The sequence below is a fragment of the Herpailurus yagouaroundi genome, unplaced genomic scaffold, assembly GCF_014898765.1.
Source record: "Herpailurus yagouaroundi ecotype Mexico unplaced genomic scaffold, PumYag 190, whole genome shotgun sequence".
In the NCBI taxonomy this organism is placed as follows: Eukaryota; Metazoa; Chordata; class Mammalia; order Carnivora; family Felidae; genus Herpailurus; species Herpailurus yagouaroundi.
This window is the reverse complement of record NW_024412421.1, coordinates 24,353,608-24,380,459: the sequence shown is the minus strand read 5'-3', so window position 1 is coordinate 24,380,459 and position 26,852 is coordinate 24,353,608. Positions and strand designations below refer to the sequence as shown.

The 26,852-nt window shown below is 38.3% G+C and overlaps 1 protein-coding gene across 1 annotated transcript in view; it reads right to left on the bottom strand.

The window, feature by feature from the left end:
- LOC121010055 (hydrocephalus-inducing protein homolog) overlaps nt 1-26,852 on the bottom strand; it is an 85,679-nt gene that overhangs the window by 26,817 nt on the left and 32,010 nt on the right. Inside the window, exons 2-5 of the mRNA XM_040443455.1 lie at nt 18,932-19,089; nt 16,782-16,907; nt 7,170-7,289; nt 3,705-3,839 (exon numbers count right to left, since the gene is read on the bottom strand). Of these exons, the coding sequence (XP_040299389.1) occupies nt 3,705-3,839; nt 7,170-7,289; nt 16,782-16,907; nt 18,932-19,066 (516 nt within the window). The 5' untranslated portion in view covers nt 19,067-19,089. The remainder of the gene's footprint in view (nt 1-3,704; nt 3,840-7,169; nt 7,290-16,781; nt 16,908-18,931; nt 19,090-26,852) is intronic.

Here is a 26,852-nt window from a genome sequence, read left to right as displayed (position 1 = left end):
AACAAACCAGGAAAACTATTTTAACCACAAGTTATATATTTCCTTAAAACATAACTGAGCAATAAAATTGCTCTTCAAACTACTGCAGTCATTTCCATATGGCAATTCTATAGTAAACAGATGCTTTCTTAAGTCCAAGAAAGTACCCAGTTTTGCTTTCCTACAAAAGCCTAGTACTTTTCATTCCCCCTTTAATAGTAAAGATACAAATTTAAGAGGTCAAGAAAAGTGCCAGACTCCAGAATTTGATAGTGTTAACACTGACTATTCTATTTCTACCACATTGACATACACTAAGATTATTAAATTAATAACATATCCTATCATTTTTTTTTAAAAAGTCTGTGTGACAAGAAGAGATACGGAAAGCCAAAGTGAACCTGCTGCCCCTGTTATCTGGGCACTTGGCATTCTTAACAAGTTAAATCCCCAGGAAGCCAGATTAAAAGATGACAGGAAAAAATGTAAATTACATTATCATCTTCGACATGCTAATATACATGGGTGCTGAAAATCCAATTGAAAGGGGACTGGCTTATTAAGCTGTGGCATGCTGCAATTTACATATCTCACCCTCCAGATGTGAGGACGGTAAATGAGAATGGAATATGCTCAGATCAGCAGGGGATAAAGAAGAGAAATACATATGTACGTTGGCTATCAATTTAGCCAACTGAAGAAAAAGTGACAGAGTGAAAAGATTGACTTCTATTTTTCCTAAAATAAATCTGAGTCCTCTGCCACATTCTGGAACAGCACTAAAGGCAGCATGGGTAATCCTAGCTGGTCATTCTGTGCATGACCCTGATGGCTTTCCAACGTTTATTTATTTTTGGGACAGAGAGAGACAGAGCATGAACAGGGGAGGGGCAGAGAGAAAGGGAGACACAGAATCGGAAACAGGCTCCAGGCTCTGAGCCATCAGCCCAGAGCCTGACGCGGGGCTCGAACTCACGGACGGCAAGATCGTGACCTGGCTGAAGTCGGACGCTTAACGGAGTGAGCCACCCAGGCGCCCCCCTGATGGCTTTCCAACAGTGAGCAAATGCAGATGCACAGACGACTGAAAAAACTACTGAGAGTAGGGCCCTGCTGATGGTGCAAGTTTAACAGGACCTTTGCAGGAAAGGGGGACCAAAACTAGCAGCAGGGGCTTCCCCAAATTCTCACCATCAGTCTAAGGCAGTCAGCAAAAGGAGAAATCACTATGGTCTAGAAAAACATATTATGTAAATTATAGCTTAGAGTCCAAATCCAACACAAAATCTTAATGTACCCAAAGTTGAATACTTAAATTTCTCATAGGTAACCAAGATCCTCACTCTGGGTCTCCTCATACATGCATGTAGCTGTTGAAACCTTTCAAATCCTTAGAAGAAACAGTAAAACAAACTACAACTTAATTTTTTTAAATTAGGGGTTTCCCAACAGACAGTGTTGGTGAAATGGAAAGGTTAAGAGGGAATAAAAAAGCCATATTAAGGTAAACCACCACAAAATATAGCAAAGTAATAATCCTCAATAGGAATGTTAGCATTTCATATTTATATAATAAATAAAAACATACCTAAGATACATTTCAACTATTTATTTGCTGTATACATAAGCAGTAATAAAATATTTCTCTTTACTTTTAGCTTTTGATTAGGGAAAGTTTTAAACATACACAAAGAAAACAAATGAGTGTAACAAACCCCATGTACCCACCACCCAGATTCAACAAATATTAACACTCTGCCATTCTGGCTTCACCTATACCTCAACCCAACGCTTTCTTCCCCCTTCCATTGTTATTATTTTACTTTATCGTTTTTAAGGTAAAATTTAGATATAGTAGAAGGCATAAGTATTAAAAGTATAATTTTAACAAATGAATTAATCCGTATACCCCACACACTTATCACAATATAGAACATTCTACCTCCTAAGAAAGTTCCATGTGTCCATTTCCCAGCCATAATACCTACAGGTAGTTATCCAACAGAAGACATTTTTTCTCCATCACAGGAAAAAAAAATAAGGAAATCCAATTCAGCAAATAGAACAAACTTTCTATTTCTATTTTTCAAGCTGCACAGAGGCTTCTAATCATCTTTCTACTGAAATGACAGTGTAGGAATTTCATACCCAAACTCAATCCAGACACCATTCTCTTCACAGACAGTATTCAGATACAGACACTCAAGGAAAAAAAAAAAAAAAAGAACTTTGATAACATATAACAAAATAACAGCAACATCAACGCCCCTGCCCACCACCACCACAACTTCTGGAACTTTTATCTTTTCATTTATTTCAATAGTACCCCAAGCAAAATTACATGTCCATAATAAGCACAACCTGAGAAATAAATAGTATTACCACAAAGTCAAAAAATAATAACAGCAGCATCATTCTAATAGAATTTCTAACCACTCACTACAGTGATACATGAGTGGCAGGCCACATTATATTCTCTACTCCTGCTCTCCAGAAAAGTAGAAAGAGCAGCAATAATAGCAGGGACACTAGTAATGGCATTAACAGCAGCTGACTTGTATGAGTGATGAAGAAGCAGGGATTCAAAGCTAGTACTTTCTGTCTCTATCATGTTTTGATTCCAACCCTAACGGCACAATACAGATAAGCACACATACCATTAACACTATATAATAACCTGAAATTTTGTCATGCTTATTTGAGTCTTGTTTTTCAACCCGACTCCTTTGGTTTTGCTGGTAAAACTCCTTTTCTCCTCTGCACAAGTCCCTACTTTGGCCCATAGAGAAGAAAACTCAACCCACAATTTTGCACTCCTGGAAAAGGGCTGGGGAGGAAGCCTCTAGCCTCAGTCCCCCGTAGCTGGTCCTTCCTTCCAGGAGGAACTGGAATTTCTATAACTGAGAAGGGTTTGGGGATGGACTGGCTCCCCCACAGCTGGAATGGTACTGCAGGGAAAAGGCCTCTTTTTGAACTCAGGCTCTTTCTAGCGGCCTAGGTGCGGACAGGGCTAAGCAGACCAGGCAGGTCTCCGCTCTCAGCTGCAGCTGCCCCACTCAAGCTTGGGTGGAGCTATCCATGTGTCAGCCCTTCAGGGCCACTTATTTGCCAGTCACTGGGGAGGAGGATGCCCTGTCCAGGCCTCAGGTACTGGCCACATTCTTTGCCATTAATGAGACTAATACTGTGATCAATATTTGGATCTTGGGTCTCTTTCCTGAACTAGTTAGAATCCAGGGAGGAGGGATGCAACTAACTACGATCCTAAACTTCCAATAAGCCATAATCTTTATGCTTTGCCTTGGCTCACTGCATCTGGAGCACACTGGTTCCTTTTTGGTGACCCTGTGGCTGATACTCAAATAAAAATATGCTGAGGTGGGGGGGGGGGGGGGTTGGCGGAGCACCCAGAAGGATCACCCTTCTTTATACCCTGGCTGCTGACAGCTCATGTAAGCCCTCAGCTCTGGTTGATGATGCTTCTCTCATCCCCAGTGGTGCACTATCCCCTCCTCTCAGCCACCCTGACCACCACTCTAACCACCACCACCATCACCACCACTAATACCATCGACACCAACACCACCACCCTCAACACCACCAACACCGTCAGCAACACAACCACCAACACCGCAACCAATACCACTCACGGCAATACTACCAACGCCTCCAGGAATGTTCGGAATTGCCAACTGCTAACGGCAAGTATGCAACCACTTTCTTACCTTGTTCTCCTCCGGAGTGAAGAGGATTCGGAATATGGACGGCACTCCTGGAGCTACTTTGTGGCCAATGTCTTTGGGGCTGATTACTTTAAAGTAAGGTGAACTTTCCTCAACAACTTTCACCATCCTTGGAATCTGCAAGAAAAACACACCATGGTGGCCACTCTGCCCGTGAAAAAGCAAAAGCAAAAGCCCAGGCTTTGTAGTCCACCAGGAAATCTCCATCTACTACTCACCAGCCACTCGACCTAGGTCAAGGCTTAACTTCTGTCTCCTCAAATGTGAGACAAGATGACTCATTCAGTGCATCTGAGCTTTATTTTTTTTTTAATTATTATTCACTGTTATCATTACTGAAAGCCTTTGTTCATTTTCTCATTTAAATGGGACTATCTTTGAAGAAGAACCTCGTGGTCAGCTAAAACCCCACCCACATGGTAGAGATCAGCTCGATTTCCCATCATTTGAGGACTGCTCTGGGAGAAGAAATCACACTTACTGCTCTCCTGCTATGGACCATCCACCATGAGCCGTACATGATGAGCCGCTTAATCCTCTCAATAACCCTGAGCTTCGTTATGACTCCCATTCTACAGAAGGGGAACAAGACACTTTTCCCTAAGTGCTATAGCTTCGCCCAGTCCCAGCCTCACTCCACCTTCCCTCTTGGGGACTGTCCTAAGTAGACACCACTGTGCACAAGAACAAAGAGCAAGCAGCAGAGGGTCCCCAGGCCAGTGTCAGAGTGGCTTCAGACAGTTTCATTCTCTTCAAGTCCTCCTCTGCTCTACTTGCCTCACCCACGGTATGCTTCTCTGTTTAACAAAGACAGTCTAAGCAATAAAGGAAATATAAATGTGAGGAGAACCTAGAGATTCTAGGGACATAAGGAAAGGGATGACTTTTTTTTTTAAGACTTGAAGGGAGCAAAAGAAAGTGAATATAGTTAAAGTATGACTGAGAAGTCTCAGGGGAAAAATGAGAACAAAACCCCCACAATCTCTCAAAACTGAAATCCAGATGGGCAAGGGAAGAAGAAATGGCGAAGATCAGACTTAAGGCTGATCTTAAGACTAGAAAGTAAGGAGGCAGGGAAGAGATGTGTGCAAATCTGATAGGGGCCCAACAGGAGTGGCTGGTAAGGGGAATGTGCAGTGTCATTTACAATGTGCAGAATGATTCTACTTAAGCTGCTGGGAATACTTTTGGTAAGAGCATAATTATGGATTTAAAAAACTAGAAAGGAAAACACCAACAACCCTAGGAATAATAACAATAATATTGGTTTAGTGCTTCCTATGTGACAGGTGCTGAGTTGAATACTTTACATGCATTACCTCATTTAATATTCCAAACAACCTATTAAAATGGGTACTATTAGGGGCTCCTGGGTGGCTCAGTCGGTTGAACGTCCGACTTCGGCTCAGGTCATGACCTCGTGGTTTGTGAGTTTGAGCCCCGCGTCGGGCTCTGTGCTGACAGCCCAGAGCCTGAAGCCTGCTTCGGATTCTGTGTCTCTCCATCTCTCGGCCCCTCCCCTGCTCATGCTCTGTGTCTCTCTGTCTCTCAATAATAAAGTAACGTTAAAAAAAATTAAAAAAAAAAAAAAAAAGAAATGGGTACTACTAGTATTCCCATGGCCCGGAGAAGTGAAGTGACTTACCCAAGGTCTGCAGCTGGGAGACAGATGAGTTTGACTCTAGAGTCTGGGTGCTAATAATTATATCCCAAGTACAGTGCACTGTGGCTTGTAGAGTGCTCACAGCTTACTTTCATCTTGTGTGTGTGGGAGATAGAGGAATAAGGACCAAATGGTCTCCGTTGTTTGCATTCAATGCCAATGAGGAAGCAAATAAATAGTGAACAGCACAGAAATTCTATCCCAGCAGTTCTTTACGAGTCCGTGAGCTAAGGAAGTAGAGAAGCAGGCTTTTATCAGCCACCTAGTACAAGGGTCCTGAGAATCACATGCCCAAGAACAAGCCTTCCTAGGCTAGAGAAATCTATCTGCTTTTGGCAGCTGGACTTCCCCTGGAGGGGGACCCTCCTTTCATGAGGTCTAACAGCACAGCAGCATCTAACCAAGAGGTGTTGGGTTACCCATGAGAAGTGAGTGCCCTCTGGCAGACAAAACTGACACATGCCCTATACCCTTTACTTGCTCATATATACCTGCTGGGAATCATGTCTTATTTAGGGCTGAGCAGGAGTGGCCAAAGTACCCTTGGGCTAGCTCCTCTCTCTTTAATAGCCTTAAAATACCTGAGCAAGAGTCAAAAAGTCATGGCAAAAGGGAAAAAGAGAAGTGGAAGTGACAAAGTGACTTCGTTGGCAGTCCTACATGAAAAGAGAGAGCCCTACTGTGTATGTAAAGTATCTCTTCTTGAGGTCTAGGGGCCTAATCCTGAGCATCTCAGATTCTCTTTCTTCTGACTACCCTTTTAACTTCTGTCCCTTGAGCTTCTCTTGCTAACACTTCTGCTGCCAAGAACTAAATACACCATTTTCTTCAGAGTCTGACTTTGCTGCCACTAAATCACCCCATTGATCTCTGAAAGGCATCACTGATTCCTTTAATGAGTTACTGCCAAATATAACTGCAAGTGTTCTTGCATAGTCTTCATTTATTTTTTTTCTTTTCTCCTACAGCTAGGCTTTTTGTCTCCACGCTCTCAAACTCCTGAGGTATTCCTACCTGCCTTCACATCTGAAGTTTAGCATCTCTCAGATGCCTTCCTCCCCATCTGACTACTTTTCACACTTTAACTGTGCTTCATGCTGACCTCCCACATTATTCTTTCTTCCATTATTGTTACATGTCCAGGAAATCTTCAGGAACTTAATACCTTTTTCTTGAAGTAAACCCTAATGTATCTCTTGGGGAGAAAAGGCATATGGATTGAGAAGAGATTCAGTGGCAACCAGAAAAGGACAAGGTATAGACAGTGGGAGAAGCTGTCCAAAATTATCTATAGACAAAATCTGAAGGCTATCTGAGGTAGAAGGGAGGAGACAGAAAAAGGGGAACGGGAACTCCATTTTTTTTTGGAGATTTTTTTTCTTAAATACAATTTATAAAGTATAAATAATTTGGCTGAACAACCTCAATTCATATGAGTAGAGTTTATACCTTCACGTGGGAAACGGTGGCTCTAACACACAGTTTGTAAGCATGAAGAGTAATTGTCTTGAACCAGTCACACATAAGAACTTCATGACATTTCCCTAACCAATATTTTACTCAAAAAATGTTACTGCACATGTTGGGAGTTGACCATTTGTTGGGCACTGACTTGGGCTTGAACATGTATGAACACACCAACCCAGTCTTGTCTTCATTAAGCTTATAGTCAAAGGGCATGTTTTCAACTATTTTCTTAGAATTCATCTAAGATCCTACAGGATTCCATTTTATTTAATCCCTTTTTATATTCCATGAGAGGTACATTCAGCAAACATACTCACTTTGTCATTGTTTCTCAAAACCAGTGGAACTTCATAGACTTCACAGGGAGTATAGTTCTGAAACACAATTTCTGATGGAAAGGGCTGGAATAATGCCTGATCCAGGTCAATTCCTGAAAACTGCATTGAAAGAATAAATTCACTGTATAGTCACACAGTGGCAGAAATGGCTGGGGAAGATATGAAAATACTATATAGACCTATGGATACTAACACTAAAAACATAGGAAATACTCAGAAAGGGGTAACTACTATAAACAATAATTGTTATAAGTAGTAAAGTTACTGTGATCAACTTGTTTATTATGTATATATGTATATATATGTAATTAATATATATGTATGTATACATACATGTATATGTATGTATATGTATTTATATATAAATATATATGTATGTGTGTGTGTGTGTATATATATATATATAATTTATTGTCAAATGGTTTCCATACAACTCTGAATGCTCATCCCAACAGGTGCCCTCCTCAATGCCCATCACCCACTTTCCCCTCTCCCCCACCCCCCATCAACCCTCAGTTTGTTCTCAGTATTTAAGGGTCTCTTATGGCTTGCCTCCTTCCCTCTCTGTAACTTTTTCCTCCCCTTTCCCTCCCCCCTGGTCTTCTGTTAAGTTTCTCAGGATCCACATCAGAGTGAAAACATATGGTATCTGTCTTCCTTTGCCTGACTTATTCACTTAGCATAATACTCTCCAGTTGCATCCACGTTGCTACAAATGGCCAGACTTCATTCTTTCTCACTGCCATCAACTTGTTTAATACAAAACAAAGTAGAAGATTTTTGTCCTCAGTTAAAAAAATATAGGCTAATTAGAACACCAACCCAAAACTCCCATTTATGTCAATGGTGAATAATTTGAACTAATCCCCCTATTAAAATAACAAGAAAAACTGTATCAACAAATATCTGCTTGGAGGCACTGAAGAGCTAACAAGACATTCTGATCTAATGTTGAAATTATGAATTATCTCAAACTATTAGCTTGTGTAGTATCCAACAGGTTTTGAGTATTGCCATGTTTCCTTAAAATTTTAGAATATCCCATGATGCCCTGTGAGTTTATAGTTGCACCCTGGGGCACCTTAGTATAGGTTGGAAAGTGAAGATGTAAGCAACCATCTCAATAATTTAGAAAAGCAATAGCAAACATAAGAAAGAAAGAAAGAAAGAAAGAAAGAAAGAAAGAAAGTCCAAACAAATGAAAAAGCGACATGACAAAAAACAACAGCAAAAAATAATGAAATAGAAAGTAACCATACTACAGAATCAACAAAGCCAAAAGTTGAATCTTTAAAAAGACTGATAAAATTGATAAAATACCTAATGAGCATGATCAAGAAAATAAGACAAAAGTTACAATAAGCCAAGATAAAGAATGAAAATAGGGATATTACAACAGAAACTGAACTATGTAAAAAGATAACAAATGGATAGTATGTCAATAAATGGGAAAATGTACATTAAAAAGTACATATCTTAAGAAAATAAAATTTATCAAAAGTAACACAAAAACAAAGAAAATTTTAGTAGTTCTGTAACCATTACATAAATTAAAACTGTAAGTAAAATATTTTCATAGAGAAAACTCCAGCCCAAATAACTTTACAAGCAAATTCTAGCAAACATTTAAAGACACAAATCAAATATTATAGGACCTCTCCTAAAGGAAAGAAAAATAATTAATGTCTCCCAACTCGATGATGTTAGCATACCTTTCATATAACTAAGAAAGATGGTGGGAGAAAGGAAAACTATAGGCTAGTCTTATGAACGATAGAGTTTTTTTTAAAGGAACAAAACATTAGCAAATTGAAACTCACAGTATATAAAAAGGATAACACATCATGATCAAATTGGGTGTAACTCAGAAATTCAAAGTTGTTTTAACAGAAGCTCATTAAAAATAAAAATTGTCATAAGAAGAAAAATTGTTAATTTAGAAAATTCAAAACAACTTACAGATAAACTATTAGAAGTTAGAATTAATAAATCATTTATCAAGGTCACTGAGTATGAGGCCAACAAGTAAAAATCAATTATATTACTAGGTACTAACAATGAACATTTAGGAAATAAAATATATAAACAATACGACTTAATAGCCTCCCAAAACATAAAATACATAGAAATAAATCCAATGAAAGATGTGTAAAACCTTCAACCAGAAAAGCCACAAGATATTACTGAGAGGAATTAAAGAAGACCTATGTAAATACAGTAATATACCATGTTCATGAATTGAAAGACAATATTTTAAGGATGTCAAATACTCCCCAAACTGGTCTAAAAATTCAATGCAATCCAATAAAAAAAAAATCCTGGTAGAAAATTTTTTTGAAAATTAAAAAGCTGATTACAAAATTTATATGTAAAACAAAGGGACCAAGAATAGACAAGATACATTTGAAGAACAAGATAGGAGGACTTGCTTTATCAGGCAGCAAGATTTATTATATTATTACATATCATATACCGTTACTTATCAATAATTAAAATAGTGAAATGTTAGCACAAGATTTATCATAAAAACAAATATACCAGATTTAAAAACCCAGAAACAAATCCTTAAATATATCATCACTTGATTTATGACAAAGGTAACACTAACAAGCATTGAGGAAGAGAAATTCTCTTCAATGAATGGTGTTGGGTTAACTGGATATTCCATATGAAAAATATCAATTTAATCCCTATCATACACCATTCCAAGTGTATCAAAGCTCTCAATATGAAAGGTTGAAACAATGTTTTCAGAAGAAGACCAAGAGGAATATCTTCACGATGTTGAAGAGTGCAAAATTTTCTTTAATGGGGCACAGAAAATACAAAACATAAATTTAAAAACCTATAAATTAAGTCATATTGAAATTTGAAACATGTTCATCAAAAGATTCCCTTAAGAAATGAAAAAGAAATCCAAAGAATGGGAGAAGATTATTTGTAATACACATAACTGATAAAGGACTAATCTCCAGAATATATGAACTTATACAAAAGAGTAAGAAATGGACAAAGCACATAAACATGCAATTTATAAAAGATGATAACCAGATGGCTAATAAACATGAAAAGTTGCTTAACCTCATTAGAAATCAAGAAACTGAAAATTAAGCCACACCGTGACAACACTACACTCCCAATAGAATCATTTCAATTAAAGAAACTGACAATGTTAAGCATTAGCAAGTATTAGCAATTCCAACTGGAATTCCCACACACAGCTAATGGCAATATGATGGTACAAACACTTGAGAAAACTGGCAGTTACTACTAAAGAGACACATAGGCATAGCCTATCACCTAGAAATTCCACTTTTATGTGTAGGCCCAATAGAAATGCATGCGTGTGCACTAAAAGAAATGTACAAGAGTGTTTATAACACCATCATTTATAAGACCCAAAATGTGGGAAAGGCTAAATGCTCATCAACAGTAAAATGGATAAACAACTGGTGGTGTAGTCATACAGTGGAATACCATACAATGATAAAAATGAACCACCTATTACTAAGCACAACACAAATCTTCAAAACTTAATATATTGACTTAAATTAGCCAGAAATTCAAGAGTATATACTGTGGTATCCCAGTCATATGAGATTGAATAAAGAAAAAATAAACCTGTGATTAGCAGTTCTTCTGAAGAAGAGGGAGAGGTAATGACAGAGAAGGACATAACAAAGCTTCCAGGATGCCAGTAATGTTGTATCTTACATTCCTTCATCTGAGTGGTGGTGATATGAGTATCCTTACTTTGTGAAAATTCATCAAGCTATGTGCTCATAATACACCCACATACACACTCAAATTCAATAAAATTTTTACTTACAATGTATTTTCGACACAAGAGAATAAAGGAGAAAATTATTACAATCATTTCAATAGAGGTAGAAAAACATTTGATAAAATTAAGTATCTATTCACAATAAGAAAAAAAAAAAAAAAAACTCCTAGCACACAAAGCAAAACAGGTAACTTCCTCAGTCTGACAGAGAGTATCCAGATCCTCACAAAGAAAATAATAACATTACGCTTAATGTTAACATGCTGGGTTTTTTTTTTCTTTTACTTTAGGAAGCAAGACAGGGATACCTTTGATCATAACTTGTACTCAGTATTCTATTAAACCTAGTAGTAAATTCAGAGAAGCAGGTGAAATATGTAAAAAATTAAGATTAAAAGGAACCTTAAAAACATACTGCTGAGAGAAGCCAATCAGAAAAGGATACATACTATATGATTTCAGATATATGACATTCTGGAAAAGTGATTATCAATGGTTCAGGGGGTGGGAGGGAAAGATGGCTACTTGAACACATGATTTTTAGGGCAGTGAAGCTATTCTCTATGATACAGTTATGACAGATCTATGTCATTACACATCTGTCAAAAGCTATTATAGAATATACAGATGCACAGTGAACCCCAGGGTGATCTATGGACTTTAGTTAATAATAATGTATCAATATTGGCTCCCCAATTGTAAAAAAACAAACAAACAAACAAACTACCACACTAATACAAGATATAAATAATAGTGACAAATGTGTGTGGTAGGGTAGGGAAATGGGGCATGTGAGAACTCTCTGTACTTCCCAATTTTTCTATAAACCTAAAACTTCTCTAAAAAATTATCTATTAATTTGTAAACACTCAAGATGGGAAAGAAAGAAATAAAACTGCCATTATTCAAAGGTAATAAGTATTTTCAAAGACAATCCAAATAAATCCATAGATGAACTATTACAATTAATAATGAGAGTGACAAGAGTTAAAAAGGAAATTTTCAAATAGATACTATTAGAAGTTATTTTTCAATAAATAAAACAAAAATGTTAAAGCGAGGGAAAATCACATTATATAACATTGCACCCAAATATAACATTGCACCCAAATACCTGAGACTAAAATAGAACAGATATGAAAAGATCTCTATAGGGAAAACTATCAAACTTCACTGAGAGAAATTAAAGAAGGTTTCAAGAAACGGGAGATACACTATGTCCGTGGATTAAAAGAATTAATATCACAAGGATATAAATTCTCCCTAAGTTAATTTATAGACAATGCAATCTCAATCAAAATCTCTCTGATTAATAAATTGGTTCTAAAAATGTATATGGGAATGCAAAGAGCCAAAAGTAGCCAAGATACTTTTGAAAATTCCCAAGAGAAAATACCTTTAAAGAACAAAGTATCTTGTTATATTTATAGATATTCAAATATATAGCAACTAAAACACCGTGGTGTTGATTAGAATAAATTGACCAATAGCGTGGAAAAGTCCAGAAACAGATCCTTGCATATGGATCACTGGATATATGACAGAGGCACTGTGGTGCAGAAGGAGACAATGGATCTCAGCATAAACGACACTTAGAATCCCAGATGGACTGCGTGTAGGCTGTAACTGGCATTGTGAGTTCCCTTCCCCACCCCTCCTGCCACAAATAACCAGGGTTGAGAGAAGATGCCCAGTGAGAACGTCCACAACTTCAGATCTCTGGTGAGGCTGGCACAATACAGATCAAAGCAGACGACATACTCTGATAGGCAAAACCACCAACTCCTTGTCTGGAATAATAGGAAGGGCAACAAGAAATCCCCTGGATGTCATCTAGCACCAGGAAATAGTAAGGAAGGCTGGGCTGATTAGGGCTACACATAAATCTGCATATTTATAGGAAGCAGCTTGTCACTGAGACAGGCTAGAAGAGAAAAACTCTGAATCAGAAGAGTCCCTACAAGTCACAACTCTGGGGAGAAGGAAAGGCTAACACAATTCAGTCATTCTTCCTTCCTTCTTCTCAGTCCTCTTCCAAATAAACACAGCACACAATCCTCTTTCATAAAACTCTGCATGGAGAATCGTGGAGGATTCCTGCTGGTCTGGGACACTGCCAGGCCCTGCCTCAACAGTACCGCCTGCAATAGCAAGTCCAGGAAAAATGTCCTTCTTTCTTTTGAAAATGAGTGGTAATGATAATAATAATGATAAATCAAGATCTATACAAACTTCAAGAACAAAAAAATAAGAAAATGGCAAATGAAGAATAGTTAACAGAAAAGTTGCCATGAAGCAATGAAAATATTAGCCACGCCATTTCACTATAAACTCAAAAAACATAATGGAAAAAATCTGAGAGCACCAAGCAAATAATTAAGAGTGCAGGGAGGAAAAGAAAAGCAATCAAAGAGATGAAAAATTCATGTGTTCACTCGATAAATACTAATTGAGTTTCCAGTATTTTTCATATGTTAAGCATATAGTACTGAACAAAGCCAACAAAGTTCTTGACCTCAGGAAGCTTACATTCTTGGGGGAAATGGATAAAAAAAGTAGAAATAAAGAAATATATAATATGAGGTCAGGCAGTGATATGCTATGAAGTAAACTAAAATAGGACAAGGAGAAAGAGTGAATGCAGGATGTATGCTCTTTCAGGAGGTGGTCAAGGGATGGCCTCTCTGAGAAAAAGTCATCCAAGTAGAGATGTGAAGCAAGCCATGCAAAGATCTGAGAGAATAACATTCCAGTTAGAAGGAATAGCAAGTACAAAGGCCCTGGGGTGGGAATTATCTCTGAATGTTCGAAGAGCAGCTGATGGATATAGCATAGCTAGAAGACAATGAGGAAGAGTGGAAGAAAACAAGGTCTATGAGAGAAGTAGGTAGGATTAGATGATGCACATTTTTATAACTCTGAGGGCAATAGGAAGCTGTTGGATGGTTTTAGATATGGAAGTAACATGTTCTAATTCACATTTTAAAAAAATAATTCTTCTTTGTGCAGAACTGATGATGGGGCGATGAGATGGAAACAGGGAGACTACTTCAGTAGTCTATAGGATGGTGGCTTGAACTGGGAGGGTGGTGGTGGAGGTGGTGAGAAGTAGTTTGATTAAATATATATTTGTGAAAGCAGAGTTTATAGAATTTGCCATTGGACCTCATATAAGATGCAAGAAAAAGAGAGGAATCCGAGATAAACTCCAAGGTAGGTTTCTGGCCTGAGGAAAAAGATAAATGGGGGTACTATATACTAGAGGAAGGAGACAAAAGAGAAGAGATCACATCTTCAGGAAAGGAACATAACACAAACATGAGATCTTAGATATTTTCAGTCTGAGCTGCCAATCATTCATTGGGCTGAATATGTGATTCAGAGTTCAGAAGATAGGCCATAGCAGGAGAAATAATTATGAAAGTAATCATTTAAAAAGTAGGATTTAAAGCCTTATTCCTAGAAGGAGTCACCTAAAGAATGAGTTGAAAAGAGAAAGAAGTTGAAGGAGCAAGTACTGGGGAGCTCACTACTCGTCGTAAAAGTACATTTAGCGATCAGGAAGAGGAAAGCCATCAAAATAAAAAAATTAAAAAAATAAATAAGGGGGCGCTGGGTGGCGCAGTCGGTTAAGCATCCGACTTCAGACAGGTCACGATCTCGCGGTCCGTGAGTTCGAGCCCCGCGTCAGGCTCTGGGCTGATGGCTCAGAGCCTGGAGCCTGTTTCCGATTCTGTGTCTCCCTCTCTCTCTGCCCCTCCCCCATTCATGCTCTGTCTCTCTCTGTCCCAAAAATAAATAAACGTTGAAAAAAAAAAATTTTTTTAATAAAAAATAAAAAAAAATAAAAAAATAAATAAGTAAGTAAATAAATAAATAAAGACAAAAACAGCCAGTGAAGTTGGAAGAAAACCAAAGGAGTATCATATCTGAGCTACAAGTGAATAAAAAGGTATAAGAAAGAGACACTGAGTCAAATGCTGTGAGAGAACCCAGAAGTGCCAAATTAGTCAAGCATAAGGGTGAATTATAAGAGAAACACACATACACAAAACTCAAAGTAAGGGACACAGAGGATACCCTGATGGATATAATAACAAATGTAAATGAGCAGGAAAAAAAAAAAGAACCAAAAATGGCAAGAACAAATAATGGGTAATTCAAGAAAAACTTTCTAGAAGTAAACTAAAGATACATAGTATCTCAAGAAAAGTTTAGTCACACCCTAATAAAATCACTGGATATTAAATTAGAATAAACAATCTTGGGGCATATGTGCTAAAAGATTCAAGTCTCTATAAATCAAGCCAGCGTCATCACACCTCTACATATCATTATGCATCTTTCTTCTGCTTACCATTAAAGCCAGAAGGTGAGGGAAATGCCCACAGAGCTCTTACGAGTAATATACGTGACCCAAGAAGGCAAATCTGAAGTTCGGTATAAAGGCAAGACACAAATATTGTCAAACATATAAAACCAAGGAAATATAGTTTCCATAAGCTCTTCTTGAAGGTATTAGTAGGGGAGGACTATCACCCAACTAAGAACAAATGAAACTCCAGAAAATAAAGTAAAAATAACCAACTGAGTTGAAAGAAGAAAGAGGAGAAATGATGAGATATAGTAAAGTATACGAATTTCCTCATCCTTCATAGCAGGGGGCACAATGTTAAAACACACACAAGCAGTACACACAGGAAAATATTCATAGTCTGGTCTCAGTCATGCTATGGGAAAAGAACAATGATGAATCAGCTTTGGGAAAAGCCTTGTTCGCTGCCCTCAAAGGTAGAGGATGCTGGCAGAGAAGAGAAGAAACAATAACTAAAGCTAGCAGCGCTCAGGAGAAGAGCAGATATTGTGCAGATCCCAAACAGGGGAGGCAATGGTGTTGCAGCAAGAGCAAATGAGTCTCAGGGACTCATTCATCCGGGGAAAGATCTCTGAAAAATCTCTCAGGAATACCCAGGAAGCCTTTGAGAGGAGGCTGATCTCCAGCAGTTAAACTCATGGACGTTCATACCATAATCTGTACATAAAAAGTAAAGCATGTAATTCAAGAAATTAACTTAAAAGTAGGAAATAAGACCTTATCTTATAATCATATGCTCCTAAAGCCTAGAACATACAGTTTACATTAAAATACAGAAACAGGTTAAAATAACTGTCCCTTAGAGACTAAAAGGATACATTTGCTATTGGAAGTGAGCCGGGAGAGACAACAAATGTCTCCTTTAATAAACAATTCCACCTTCTTCCTTTCTAGTGATGACAGCTCAGGTAAGAAGGCATTTGTTGTTGTGTTAAGATGACTTAATTGGATTTGGTACTGGAATCCTTGGAACTTCTAATCTATAAACAATGGTGTCCAGAAGTAGCTAGGAAAGAAATGTGACTCCTCAAAAGTTATGTGTACTTATTAATTGTAATTCTCTCCATATCAAATCATAGATATCAAGATCAACAGAGGTAGAAAAAGAACATATAACACAGGAGTGCCTGGACGACTTAATGAGTTGAGCATGTGACTCTTGATTTCGGCTCAAGTCATGATCTCAGGGTCATGAGATTGAGCCCCACATCAGGTTCCATGCTGGACATGGAGCCTGCTTGGGATTCTCTCTTCCTCTCCCTCTGCCCCTCCCCCGCTTGCACTCTCTGAATGAATGAATGAATGAATGAATGAATACACAAACCCAATAAGGATTTATCCCAGAAAAGATAGCTATTAGTTACTGTTGTTCTAGAATGTTCACATTATTCCAGGACCTGCTTCATAGGTAACTATGACAGAAAGCAGCTACCTTTTGATGTGTTGTTTCCCCCATATCTAAAAGTTCGATGATCTGTGGTCGGCACATCAAACGTGTATTAGCCAGTCTCTGCTCTGTGGTGAGGGACATTTCCTTCAGGAACTCCGAGGGTGTCAGCTAGAATTTAAAACAAAACAGCTGTAGATTCATAAATGGTTATACTGAAAAAGTATTTTCATGAGCGCCAGTAATGAATAATTTGTGTTTGCAACTTTAAGGATAATTCTGGAATGCCACTAAGTTCCCTTATAAAATATTTAAATTAACTAAATAATACAAGGGAAGTACCTGTGGACTTTTAAGCTCTTTGCACAGTAATTTGAAATGACATGTGGTTGCTGTTTCATTGTCATTTTGAAGAAATCGCACAAAAGAAACTGGGAGGAGGGAGGGGAGTCAAGAAATTGCACAGGAACATGTCCAAAGAGCTTAACATTTATGTTCAGAAGGAGCATCTGAACATACAACCCTGCTTCCAAAATCACTTCTGGTCTTCAGAACTAAGGAATTTGAAATGCTTCTATTCTCAACTCCAGTTACAACAAACAAAGCCTGTGGGTGTTTTCACTATCCTGCTGTATCAGGTTAAAGAGGAATCTTGTGAAATGAGGAGGATGTAGGAAGTGTGACTGCACAGCTTAGGAATGAGTTTGAACTCTTTAGAAATCACAAGAGCGCATTTAGACCTTGTTTGTTTGTTTTATTTTTTTTCAACGTTTATTTATTTTTGGGACAGAGAGAGACAGAGCATGAACGGGGGAGGGGCAGAGAGAGAGGGAGACCCAGAATCGGAAACAGGCTCCAGGCTCTGAGCCATCAGCCCAGAGCCGGACGCGGGGCTCGAACTCACGGACCGTGAGATCGTGACCTGGCTGAAGTCGGACGCTTAACCAACTGCGCCACCCAGGCGCCCCTAGACCTTGTTTTAAAAGAGCTTGAAGCCCATCCATCACCAGAACCAGCAGCCAGTCATAGTCACACACCCAAACAGGAACACAAAATGCTTTAACACTTTCTAATATTACGGGGGGGGAATGTATCCTATTATTTAAATAAAAATCATTTAAATAACCCAACAAGGTTTAGTTACCCAGGACCAAACACCATTATCTACTTATTGGTGTTCTGGAATGTTCCAGGGCTTACTTTATATGCAAGGGGGGATGATGATCACTGACAGCAACATCATGCTTGAGCATATACCAAGACTTTTTAAAACATTCAGAGGTTATACAATTTAGTTGATTGATTTCACCTTGGGTTAAAATCACTGCTCTTCAAAATGCATACAAAATTAATTTCTGTGATTGAATCCATTTAAATGAAGGCATATTTCTAATACAGCTTCCAACTTCATTTTTGAGGTTCTTTTTGACTGGAACCCAGATTAGAATACTAAAATGTTAGGAAATTTCAGCTGTGTTGTGGTTTAAATAAAAATAATAAAATCTTAAAAGCAAATGTCAGGAGTTACTTTAAATACAAAACTATAACCACCACAAAAGTGATTGATGATAGGTTTTATTTTTTCAATCAGAATATAACTTGAGACTAGTTTTTTAAATATGGTGAATACCATCTCGAACCCTACACATTATTGTTGATATTCTCTATAAGCATGAGTTTATAATTCAGTTCTCATCAAATTATTATAACTCATTAAAAACAGAAATATTTTTTCTTTTAAAGGACAGGGAAAATGTATTTTTCTTTGATATCATATAGTCATTACTTTGATACTCTATGTTCTACAAATATGCAAACAGAAATAACTCTTGCCAATCAACACATAATAAATTATTTAAGTTAAACCCTATGAAATTCTGATGTCTGATTGTTTTGAACTACACAGTCTCACAGGGTTCAACCTAACATTTAGAAAACCATAATAATTTGATTGCATAGTCTTACTTCAACTGATTAACTGAAGCAATTCAAGCCTCTACTTTGAGGTACGTGGTTTCAAAAACTCTCCTGGCTCTGAGTGGTGCCTGTGCTCTGCCCCAAGCTACCATGTTATCTAAATGGATCTCATCAGTCCATACTTCTCCATGTGATTTCTGAGACTGCCAAGTAGCAGCTGTCGTCCCCCTGAGGAGGCTGCATTAGGTATGTTACACAGAAAGCCTCAGATACATTACCATTCGATTTACTTCTTCTTTTGTAACCAACTTTGGATTTAAGGGTGGCAAAACCTTGCTTTGGAACCCTTTCAGCATTCTGACTAACCCCATCTGAACAGCCCCCATGGACTCCTCGAGTCTTCTACCCGCCATCTTTAGTTCTTTCTTTCATTCACCTAGGAGTGAAAATAAAAAAGTTTTAGAGAAAATAACGGCTAATTCCTGAAGACAGGTCACAATTTATTTAAAGCTTTTTCAAATACAAAAGTTTTAGAAAAGACCAATATTCAAAAACACATTGAATTCTTGTAACAAATGCCTTAACTAAAGGAATCTGTTCCATGTACTTAGTCCAGAGTTGGCCTCGTTCCAAAATCTAGGGTTCCTTTTAGACAAACCAAGTGATTCTGGAGTGAGCTCAGGCAAGATGTGGAAATATAAGCAGTTCCTACATTTTGGTACTTTTATCCTCCAAGACAAAAAAAGTAAACACTGCTCAATAAATACACTTCATAGCTTGCTACTTTATAGGCTTATTTGACCATTCTCTCTCATGACACCCTCCAAACAGAAAAAAAACATAAGGCTTCAGGCCTTCACAGCTGGGCAGAGACTAAAAACCCAGTAAGAGATGAGATAAGGATGAGGAAGTTTCTGGAGAATTTTTGAAGTTTTTAGTCATAAATAAGTTATTAAACAGCCACACCCACCCCCCATCCCAAATCAAAGAGCTAAGACATCTGCCCTCCACAAATTCTTCCTTATGCCTTGTAGGAGGATACTTGCAACTGTGGGGGCCTATTTATAACTACATGGGGATTTCTACTTTCAGTAATATAGCACACTAGTTTATCCAACCCTGTGCCAAAGGGAATAAATAAATAAATAAAACACCTAACAATGCTTGATACCATGTCAAATAAAAAACCGTAAAAATCATTACAAACCTCACAAGACAAGAAGTCATTACCAGGAAAAAACAAGTGAAGAAAGAGGTACATAAAGAAAAATAAATCTGAGTGAAAATTTTAATAAGGGACACTAAACTAAAGCAGCAAAACATCCAAGGAAATGAACATGAAATTTTAGAAAAGGAACAAAAAAATCAGAGAATAAATGGTTGAAATAGTAGACAGTCCAAAAGTAGATCTGAGGCACCTGGATGGCTCAGTCCATTAAGTGTCCAACTTTTTCGGCTCAGGTCATGATCTCACAGTTAGTGGGTTCGAGCCCTGCATCGGGCTTTATGCTGATGGCTCAGACCCTGGAGCCTGCTTCAGATTCCGTGTCTCCCTCTGTCCCTGCCCCTCCCCTGTTAGTGCTCTGTATCTCTCTGTCTCTCAAAATTGAATAAAACATTTTTTTTAAATTAAAAAAAAAAGAAGATCCAACACACTATAACTGGTGCCCATGAAGAAGAAAAATTACTGAAGTGGAACTAATATTTAAAACTATCATCCAGGTGCACCTGGGTGGCTCGGTCGGTTAAGCGTCCGACTTCGGCTCAGGTCATGATCTCACGGTCTGTGAGTTCAAGTCCCACGTCGGGCTCTGTGTTGACAGCTCAGAGCCTGGAGCCTGTTTCAGATTCTGTGTCTCCTTCTCTCTCTGCCCCTCCCCTGTTCATGCTCTGTCTCTCTGTCTCAAAAATAAATAAACGTTTAAAAAAAAAAAACTATCATCCAAGAAAAATTTCCAGAAATAAAAGAAAAAGCAAAGAAGACATACTAAACATAGAAAGACAAACACAAAAAATTAACTGTAATGCATATAATTATTACAACACAAAGTAATATTAGAAGTGATGTCACCAACATGGTGCAATAGGTGCCAACTTCATAAAAAAAAAAACAACTAGAAACTATCCATACTCAAGATACCTTTGTGAAAATCCCAGAGCCCAGTGAGGCTGAAGTGCCCCCTTGGATCAGAGAGACATGGGAGAACCTCAGAAACTTTATGTTCAGTAAAATAAGCCAGTTTATAAAAGACCACATATTGTATGAGCCTATGCACATGAAGTGTCCAAAACAGGGAAATCTCTAGAGAGAAAGAGTAAATTAGCAGTTGCCTAGGGCTACAAGAAATGAAGGAATGGCAGGGTGATAGCTAAAAGGGATGGGATATCTTATTGAGATGATGAAAATGTTCTAAAATTGACTGTGGTGATGATTGCACATATTTGTGAATATACCAAAAACTACTGAGTTCTATATATGCCTTAAGGGTAAATTGTATGGTATGTGAGTTTAATCTCAATAAAGTTGTTAAAAATACACTTAAAAACATTTTAAAAATCAATTCTTAAAAACTGAAAACCAGCAAAAGGAATGAACCTTGCTGTACATCAAGTTGGTGTCATAACCACAAAGAGAAAACAATTATTCCAACTGACCTTAAAATACAGTGTTTTGACTAGACTATCTTCATTGCAGTCTTAGTGTTAGTCATAATATTAGTAATAATATTTTTCTTTGGCTCTAGCCCCAAAATGAGGCTTGAACTAACAACCCCAAGATCAAGAGTTGCATGCTCTACTGACTGAGCCAGCCAGGCACCCCAGTAATAATATTTTTAAAACATGTAATTAAATCAATTTTGTTAAGAACAAAAGCATTTCAGCTTCATAAAAAATAAAACCAAAGTTCTTATATTAAGAAATCCTATAATCTTACATTTAAATTGAAAATAATTGTAAGTTCGTGATTATTTTCTCCTTTTAAATAGCCTGACTACTGGGATGCCTGGATGACTCAGTTGGTTAATTGTCCCACTCTTGATCTCGGCTTAGGTCATGGTCTCATGGTTTGTGGGATCAAGCCCCACATCAGGCTGAATGCTGATAGCATGGAGCCTGCTTGGGATTCTCTCTTTATTCTCTCTCTCTCTGTTTCTCTCTCTCTCTCTCTCTGTTTCTCTCTCTCTCTCTCAAAATAAATGAATAAACTTAAAAAAAATTAAATAACATGCATAATGAAAGAGCTCAGAAACAATTAAGGCCCAGTAAGCAATAAGAGTCCAAGGACATACTGTGGTCTCTAAATACCCCACTAAAAGGAACCACTGCTCCTTGGAGACATGGGTAATTTGAGGTCTGAGGCATAAAATGTTTACGATGAACTTGGAACATTCTATTTTACCATAGAACAAGGACATTATCAAAGGCAACTGGGGTTGTGTCTAAAGGACCCAGAGTAATTTGAAGGAGTTCCCATTCACCAAAGATAAGACAATTTGAATATGTTTTTTTTAAAGTCTTCAATGGATCAGTCTCTAAAAATCTAAGTTCAAATGATACTAAAAAAAAAAACCTCATTGGTCACCTTTGGAAGTTGCTAAGGCACAAAATTATTTTGGAAATAATAAAAGGAAAGAATCAATCATTTGTCGTGAACTTTTTTTGTTCAAATTGCACTGCAAGTTAACCAAATGATTGAGGAAGGAAAATGATTCTTCATAGAACAATTCCAGCTAATAAACTCAGAAGTAACAGAAAAAAATGACCATTATGCAGTCCCTAATGAAACGAAAGATCATCAATGCTAAAACCATTAGGAAAGATGTTGCTGAAGAACTCTATAATGGCTCAATCAAGCTAACAACACCTGAGCCCTCTGAATCAATCTCGACACTAAATGAGTGAAAACCAGACATATTATGTGCCTCCTGACATGATGTACCACACAGCACCAGCTATGCAGAACTGTTAACAAAAATCTACACCTCTAGACCTACCAGCCAGGTTGTAGGAGACACGGGGAATGGAGGAACAAGTATATTCTGGAGAAATACAATTAAGCTAAGTGCAGAATGTGGGAAATATTATAGGAAAATGACCTTTATTCAACCAATAAATGGCGTCAGAGAGTTGTGGGTGGGGGGCAGTTATAAATTAGAAGAATCTTAAACCAACCAAATGCAAAGGTACATCTCGTTTGGATGATGATTCAAATACGTGAATAAAAGATGATATAAAATAATTACTGGGTTTTTTGTACGATAATGGTACCGTGGATGTGATGTTTTTTAAAGAATATTCTTATCTGTTAGAGATATGTATCATTTATGGGTAAAGGGAAATTATGTCTGAAATTTACTTTAAAATACTCCAAGAGGGGTGCCTGGGTGGCTCAGTTGGTTAAGCGAGTGACTTCAGCTCAGGTCATGATCTCGCAGTCTGTGTCTTTGAGCCCCAAATCGGGCTCTGTGCTGTCCGCTCAGAGCCTGGAGACCGCTTCAGATTCCGTGTCTCCCTCTCTCTCTGTCTCTCCCCGCTTGTGTTCTGTTTCTCTCTCTCTCTCAAAAATAAATAAACATTAAAAAATATTTTTTAAATACTCCAGGAAAAAAAGTGTGTGGGGGTAGGAATGCAGGTATGGGTGCGTGGGTATGTGAGGGAGAAGGACAGAAGAAATAAGAATGGGAGAATACTGACAAACATCGAAGATTATAGCATTCTCTCCACTTTTGTGTATGTTTTTAAATTTTCATAATTAAAATATTAATACATACAAAATCCTGTGTATGATTATTCATAAGAGCTTTCACACCTAAATGTCCCTCAGCAGGGCATGATGAAACAAAGAGTGGTACTTGGTGCAGCAATAAAAAAGAACAAATGATTGATAACAACCTGGATGGATCTCAGGGACAAAAAGAAAATGGAAAAAGACGATAATCCCAACAGGTTGCATACTGTGTGATTCCATTTATATGATATTCTCAAATGACAAAATTACAGAGATGAAGGACAAATTAGTGGGTGCCACAGGTTACAGATGGTGGTGGCGGGGGGATGTCTGTGGTGATAAAATAGACACACAGAGAAGAAATAAGATGATAGGCAAAAATCTTAAGGCTTATAGAGTTGGAGTGAATAAGAAAATTTGCTAATAGGAAGTTTTTTACTTCTTACAAGTTATGCATTCAATTTCTAGTGCTATTACTGAACCTAACAAAGGGATTTCTGTAACTTGATTGTGGTGGAAGTTATATATATTTACACATGCAATATATTGACATGGAACTATACACACACATTGTACCAAGAACAAATTTTTGATTGTGATATTATGCTCTAGTTATATAAGATGTTACCATGAGGGAAATAGGAGGTCAAAGATATATGAGACCTCTCTGTGCTTCCTTTGCAACTTCCTGTGAATTTATAGTTATTTCAAAATAAAATTTGTTTTAAAAGTTTTTTAAGAAAAAGAAAGAGAGACAGGCAAAACTCATTGTTGATGAAGATGTTATAAAGGTGGGCATTTGTACCCTACAGCTAACTTCATTTTGGCAACCTTTAAAAATTGTGCCTATTCTTTGACGCATAAATATGTTCTGCTGGAGGATTTACCCCAGATATGGAAAGATGTATTCATAAGCTATGCTGTAACTTGAAATGACCATTCTATTTCAACAGAACAGAAATACAATGATTTCTATCAAACCAAAACACAAAGCAGTTACCTTGTTAAAATCTGATGACTCGGGTATTTTTTTATTAAAACTAATTTCTTTCTATAACTGATTTCTTAAGTGCTTTAAAAATCTTGGCCATTTTCTTCTTTTATTTTCTTCCTGTTTTGACCACTAATACCACGATTACAATTCAGGCCTGCAGTATTTGGATCATGCTGTTGCAGTTCCTTAACAACAAGGATTAAGATATTTTTCCCTAAAAATCTGCTCACACTGCTCCTTCTGTCTGCAACATCCTTTCTTTACCTCTGCACAGATCCCTTCCTGATTCAAATGTCATTTCCTTATCAAAGCAATTTGTTTCTGATCTTACCAGCAGGAAGTGACTGTTCAACATCTCTGACCTTCCAGAATCTTACTTTTTCTCTCTTTTATGACACCTAAAGCTTTCTACTTTATAGTTATGTGTGTGCTTATTCTGATCTTAATAGACCATAGACTCCTTGAAGTAGAGACTGTAATGCATACTGTCTTGTATTGAATGCATGCCTATGAATTTCTAATGAGCCATTGGCCAGTAAATTAGACAGAGTCGATATTCAGGGGTGTTATTAAAAATGACAATCAGCTAACCTGCTGCTCCAATATCTAACACAAAACTGAATCCATACAAATAGGCCAAATGCATTCATGTCCCTGGAATGCCTTGACTCATGTAATCCATGAGTCACCTTAATGCCGTGCTTTTTAATTTTTTTAAGTTTATTTATTTAGAGAGAGAGAGAGAGTGCATGAGAGGGACAGAGATGGAGAGCGAGACAATCTTGAGCAGATTCCACCGTCAGAACAGAACCTAATGTGGGGCTCGATCTCACAAGTCTGAGATCATGACCTGAGCAGAAATCAAGAGTCAGATGCTTACCTGACTGAGCCACCCAGATGCTCCAACACCCTGCTTTAAAATACCATCCTCTGAACAAAAATATGGTAAAAGGGGCCATGAACCAAAGAACTTTTTAACTAAGGAGGTCTGGATAACACTTTTATTAGGGTTTTTACTGCACCAACTAGGCATATACACCAAATCTTCAGTTTGCACCAATAATAATTTTTTATTTTTTTTAAATGAACTTTGGGGAAGATGGCGGCATAGGAGGACACTGGGCTCACCGCATCCAGTGGATCACGTAGATTCCACCCACACCTGCCTAAATACCCAGAAAATCACCAGAAGACTAGCAGAACGGAATCTCCGGAGCCAAGCGTAGACGAGAGGCCCACAGAAGAGGGTAGGAAGGGCGGAGAGGCAGTGTGCACTACACAGACTGGCGGGAGTGAGCCGGGGTGGAGGGGCAGCCCACCAGCCAAGCAGAGACCCGAGTCTGGCTTGCAAAAGCAGAGGGGCCGGAGGGAGTGTTTTCGGACAGCAAGCGGGACTTAATATCTGGAACGTTGTAAGTTAACAGATCTGCTCCGAGAGCAGGAGGGCTGGAAGACAACAGGAGGGAGAGTTCTTGAGCCCTGGACGACAGAGCACAGCTTGGCAGGGAACAAAGGTGCTCACCAGTGCCATCTCCCTCGCCCATCCCCCAGCCGAAACCACAAAGGGAACCAGTTCCTGTCAGGGAACTTGCTTGCACCGTGCAAACACCCAACGCTGTGCTTCTGTGGATCCATCCCTCCGGTGGGTCTGACTCCCTCCCGGTGCCGCAGGGCCCCTCCCGAAGGGGATCTCCCAAGGAAAAGTGAACTGAGCCTACCCCTCCCACCCCCGTTCACCTTGCCGATCGACCCCAGCTAATACGCCAGATCCCCAGCACCACAAGCCTGGCAGTGTGCAAGTAGCCCAGACGGACCACCCCACCCCACAGTGAATCCTGCCCCTAGGAGAGGGGGAAGAGAAGGCACACACCAGTCTGATTGTGGCCCCAGTGGTGGACTGGGGGCAGATATCAGGTCTGACTGTGGCCCCACCCACCAACCCAAGTTATTCAAGACAGCACAGGGGAGGTGCCCTGTAGTTCTGCACCACTCCAGGGACTATCCAAAATGACGAAACAGAAGAATTCCCCTCAAAAGAATCTCCAGGAAATAACGACAGCTAATGAAATGATCAAAAAGGATTTAAACAATAAAACAGAAAGTGAATTTATAATAATAGTCATAAAATTAATCGCTGGGCTTGAAAACAGTATAAAGAAAAGCAGAGAATCTCTTGCTACAGAGATCAAGGGACTAAGGAACAGCCAGGAGGAACTAAAGAATGCTATCAATGAGTTGCAAAAAAAAAATTGGAGACAACTATGGCTCGTATTGAAGAGGCAGAGGAGAGAATAGGTGAACTAGAAGATAAAATTATGGAAAAAGAAGAAGCTGAGAAAAAGAGAGATAAAAAAATCCAGGAGTAAGAGGGTAAAATTAGAGAAATAAGTGATGCACTAAAGAGAAATAATCTATGCATAATTGGTATTCCAGAGGAGGAAGAGAGAGGGAAAGGTGCTGAAGGGGTACTTGAAGA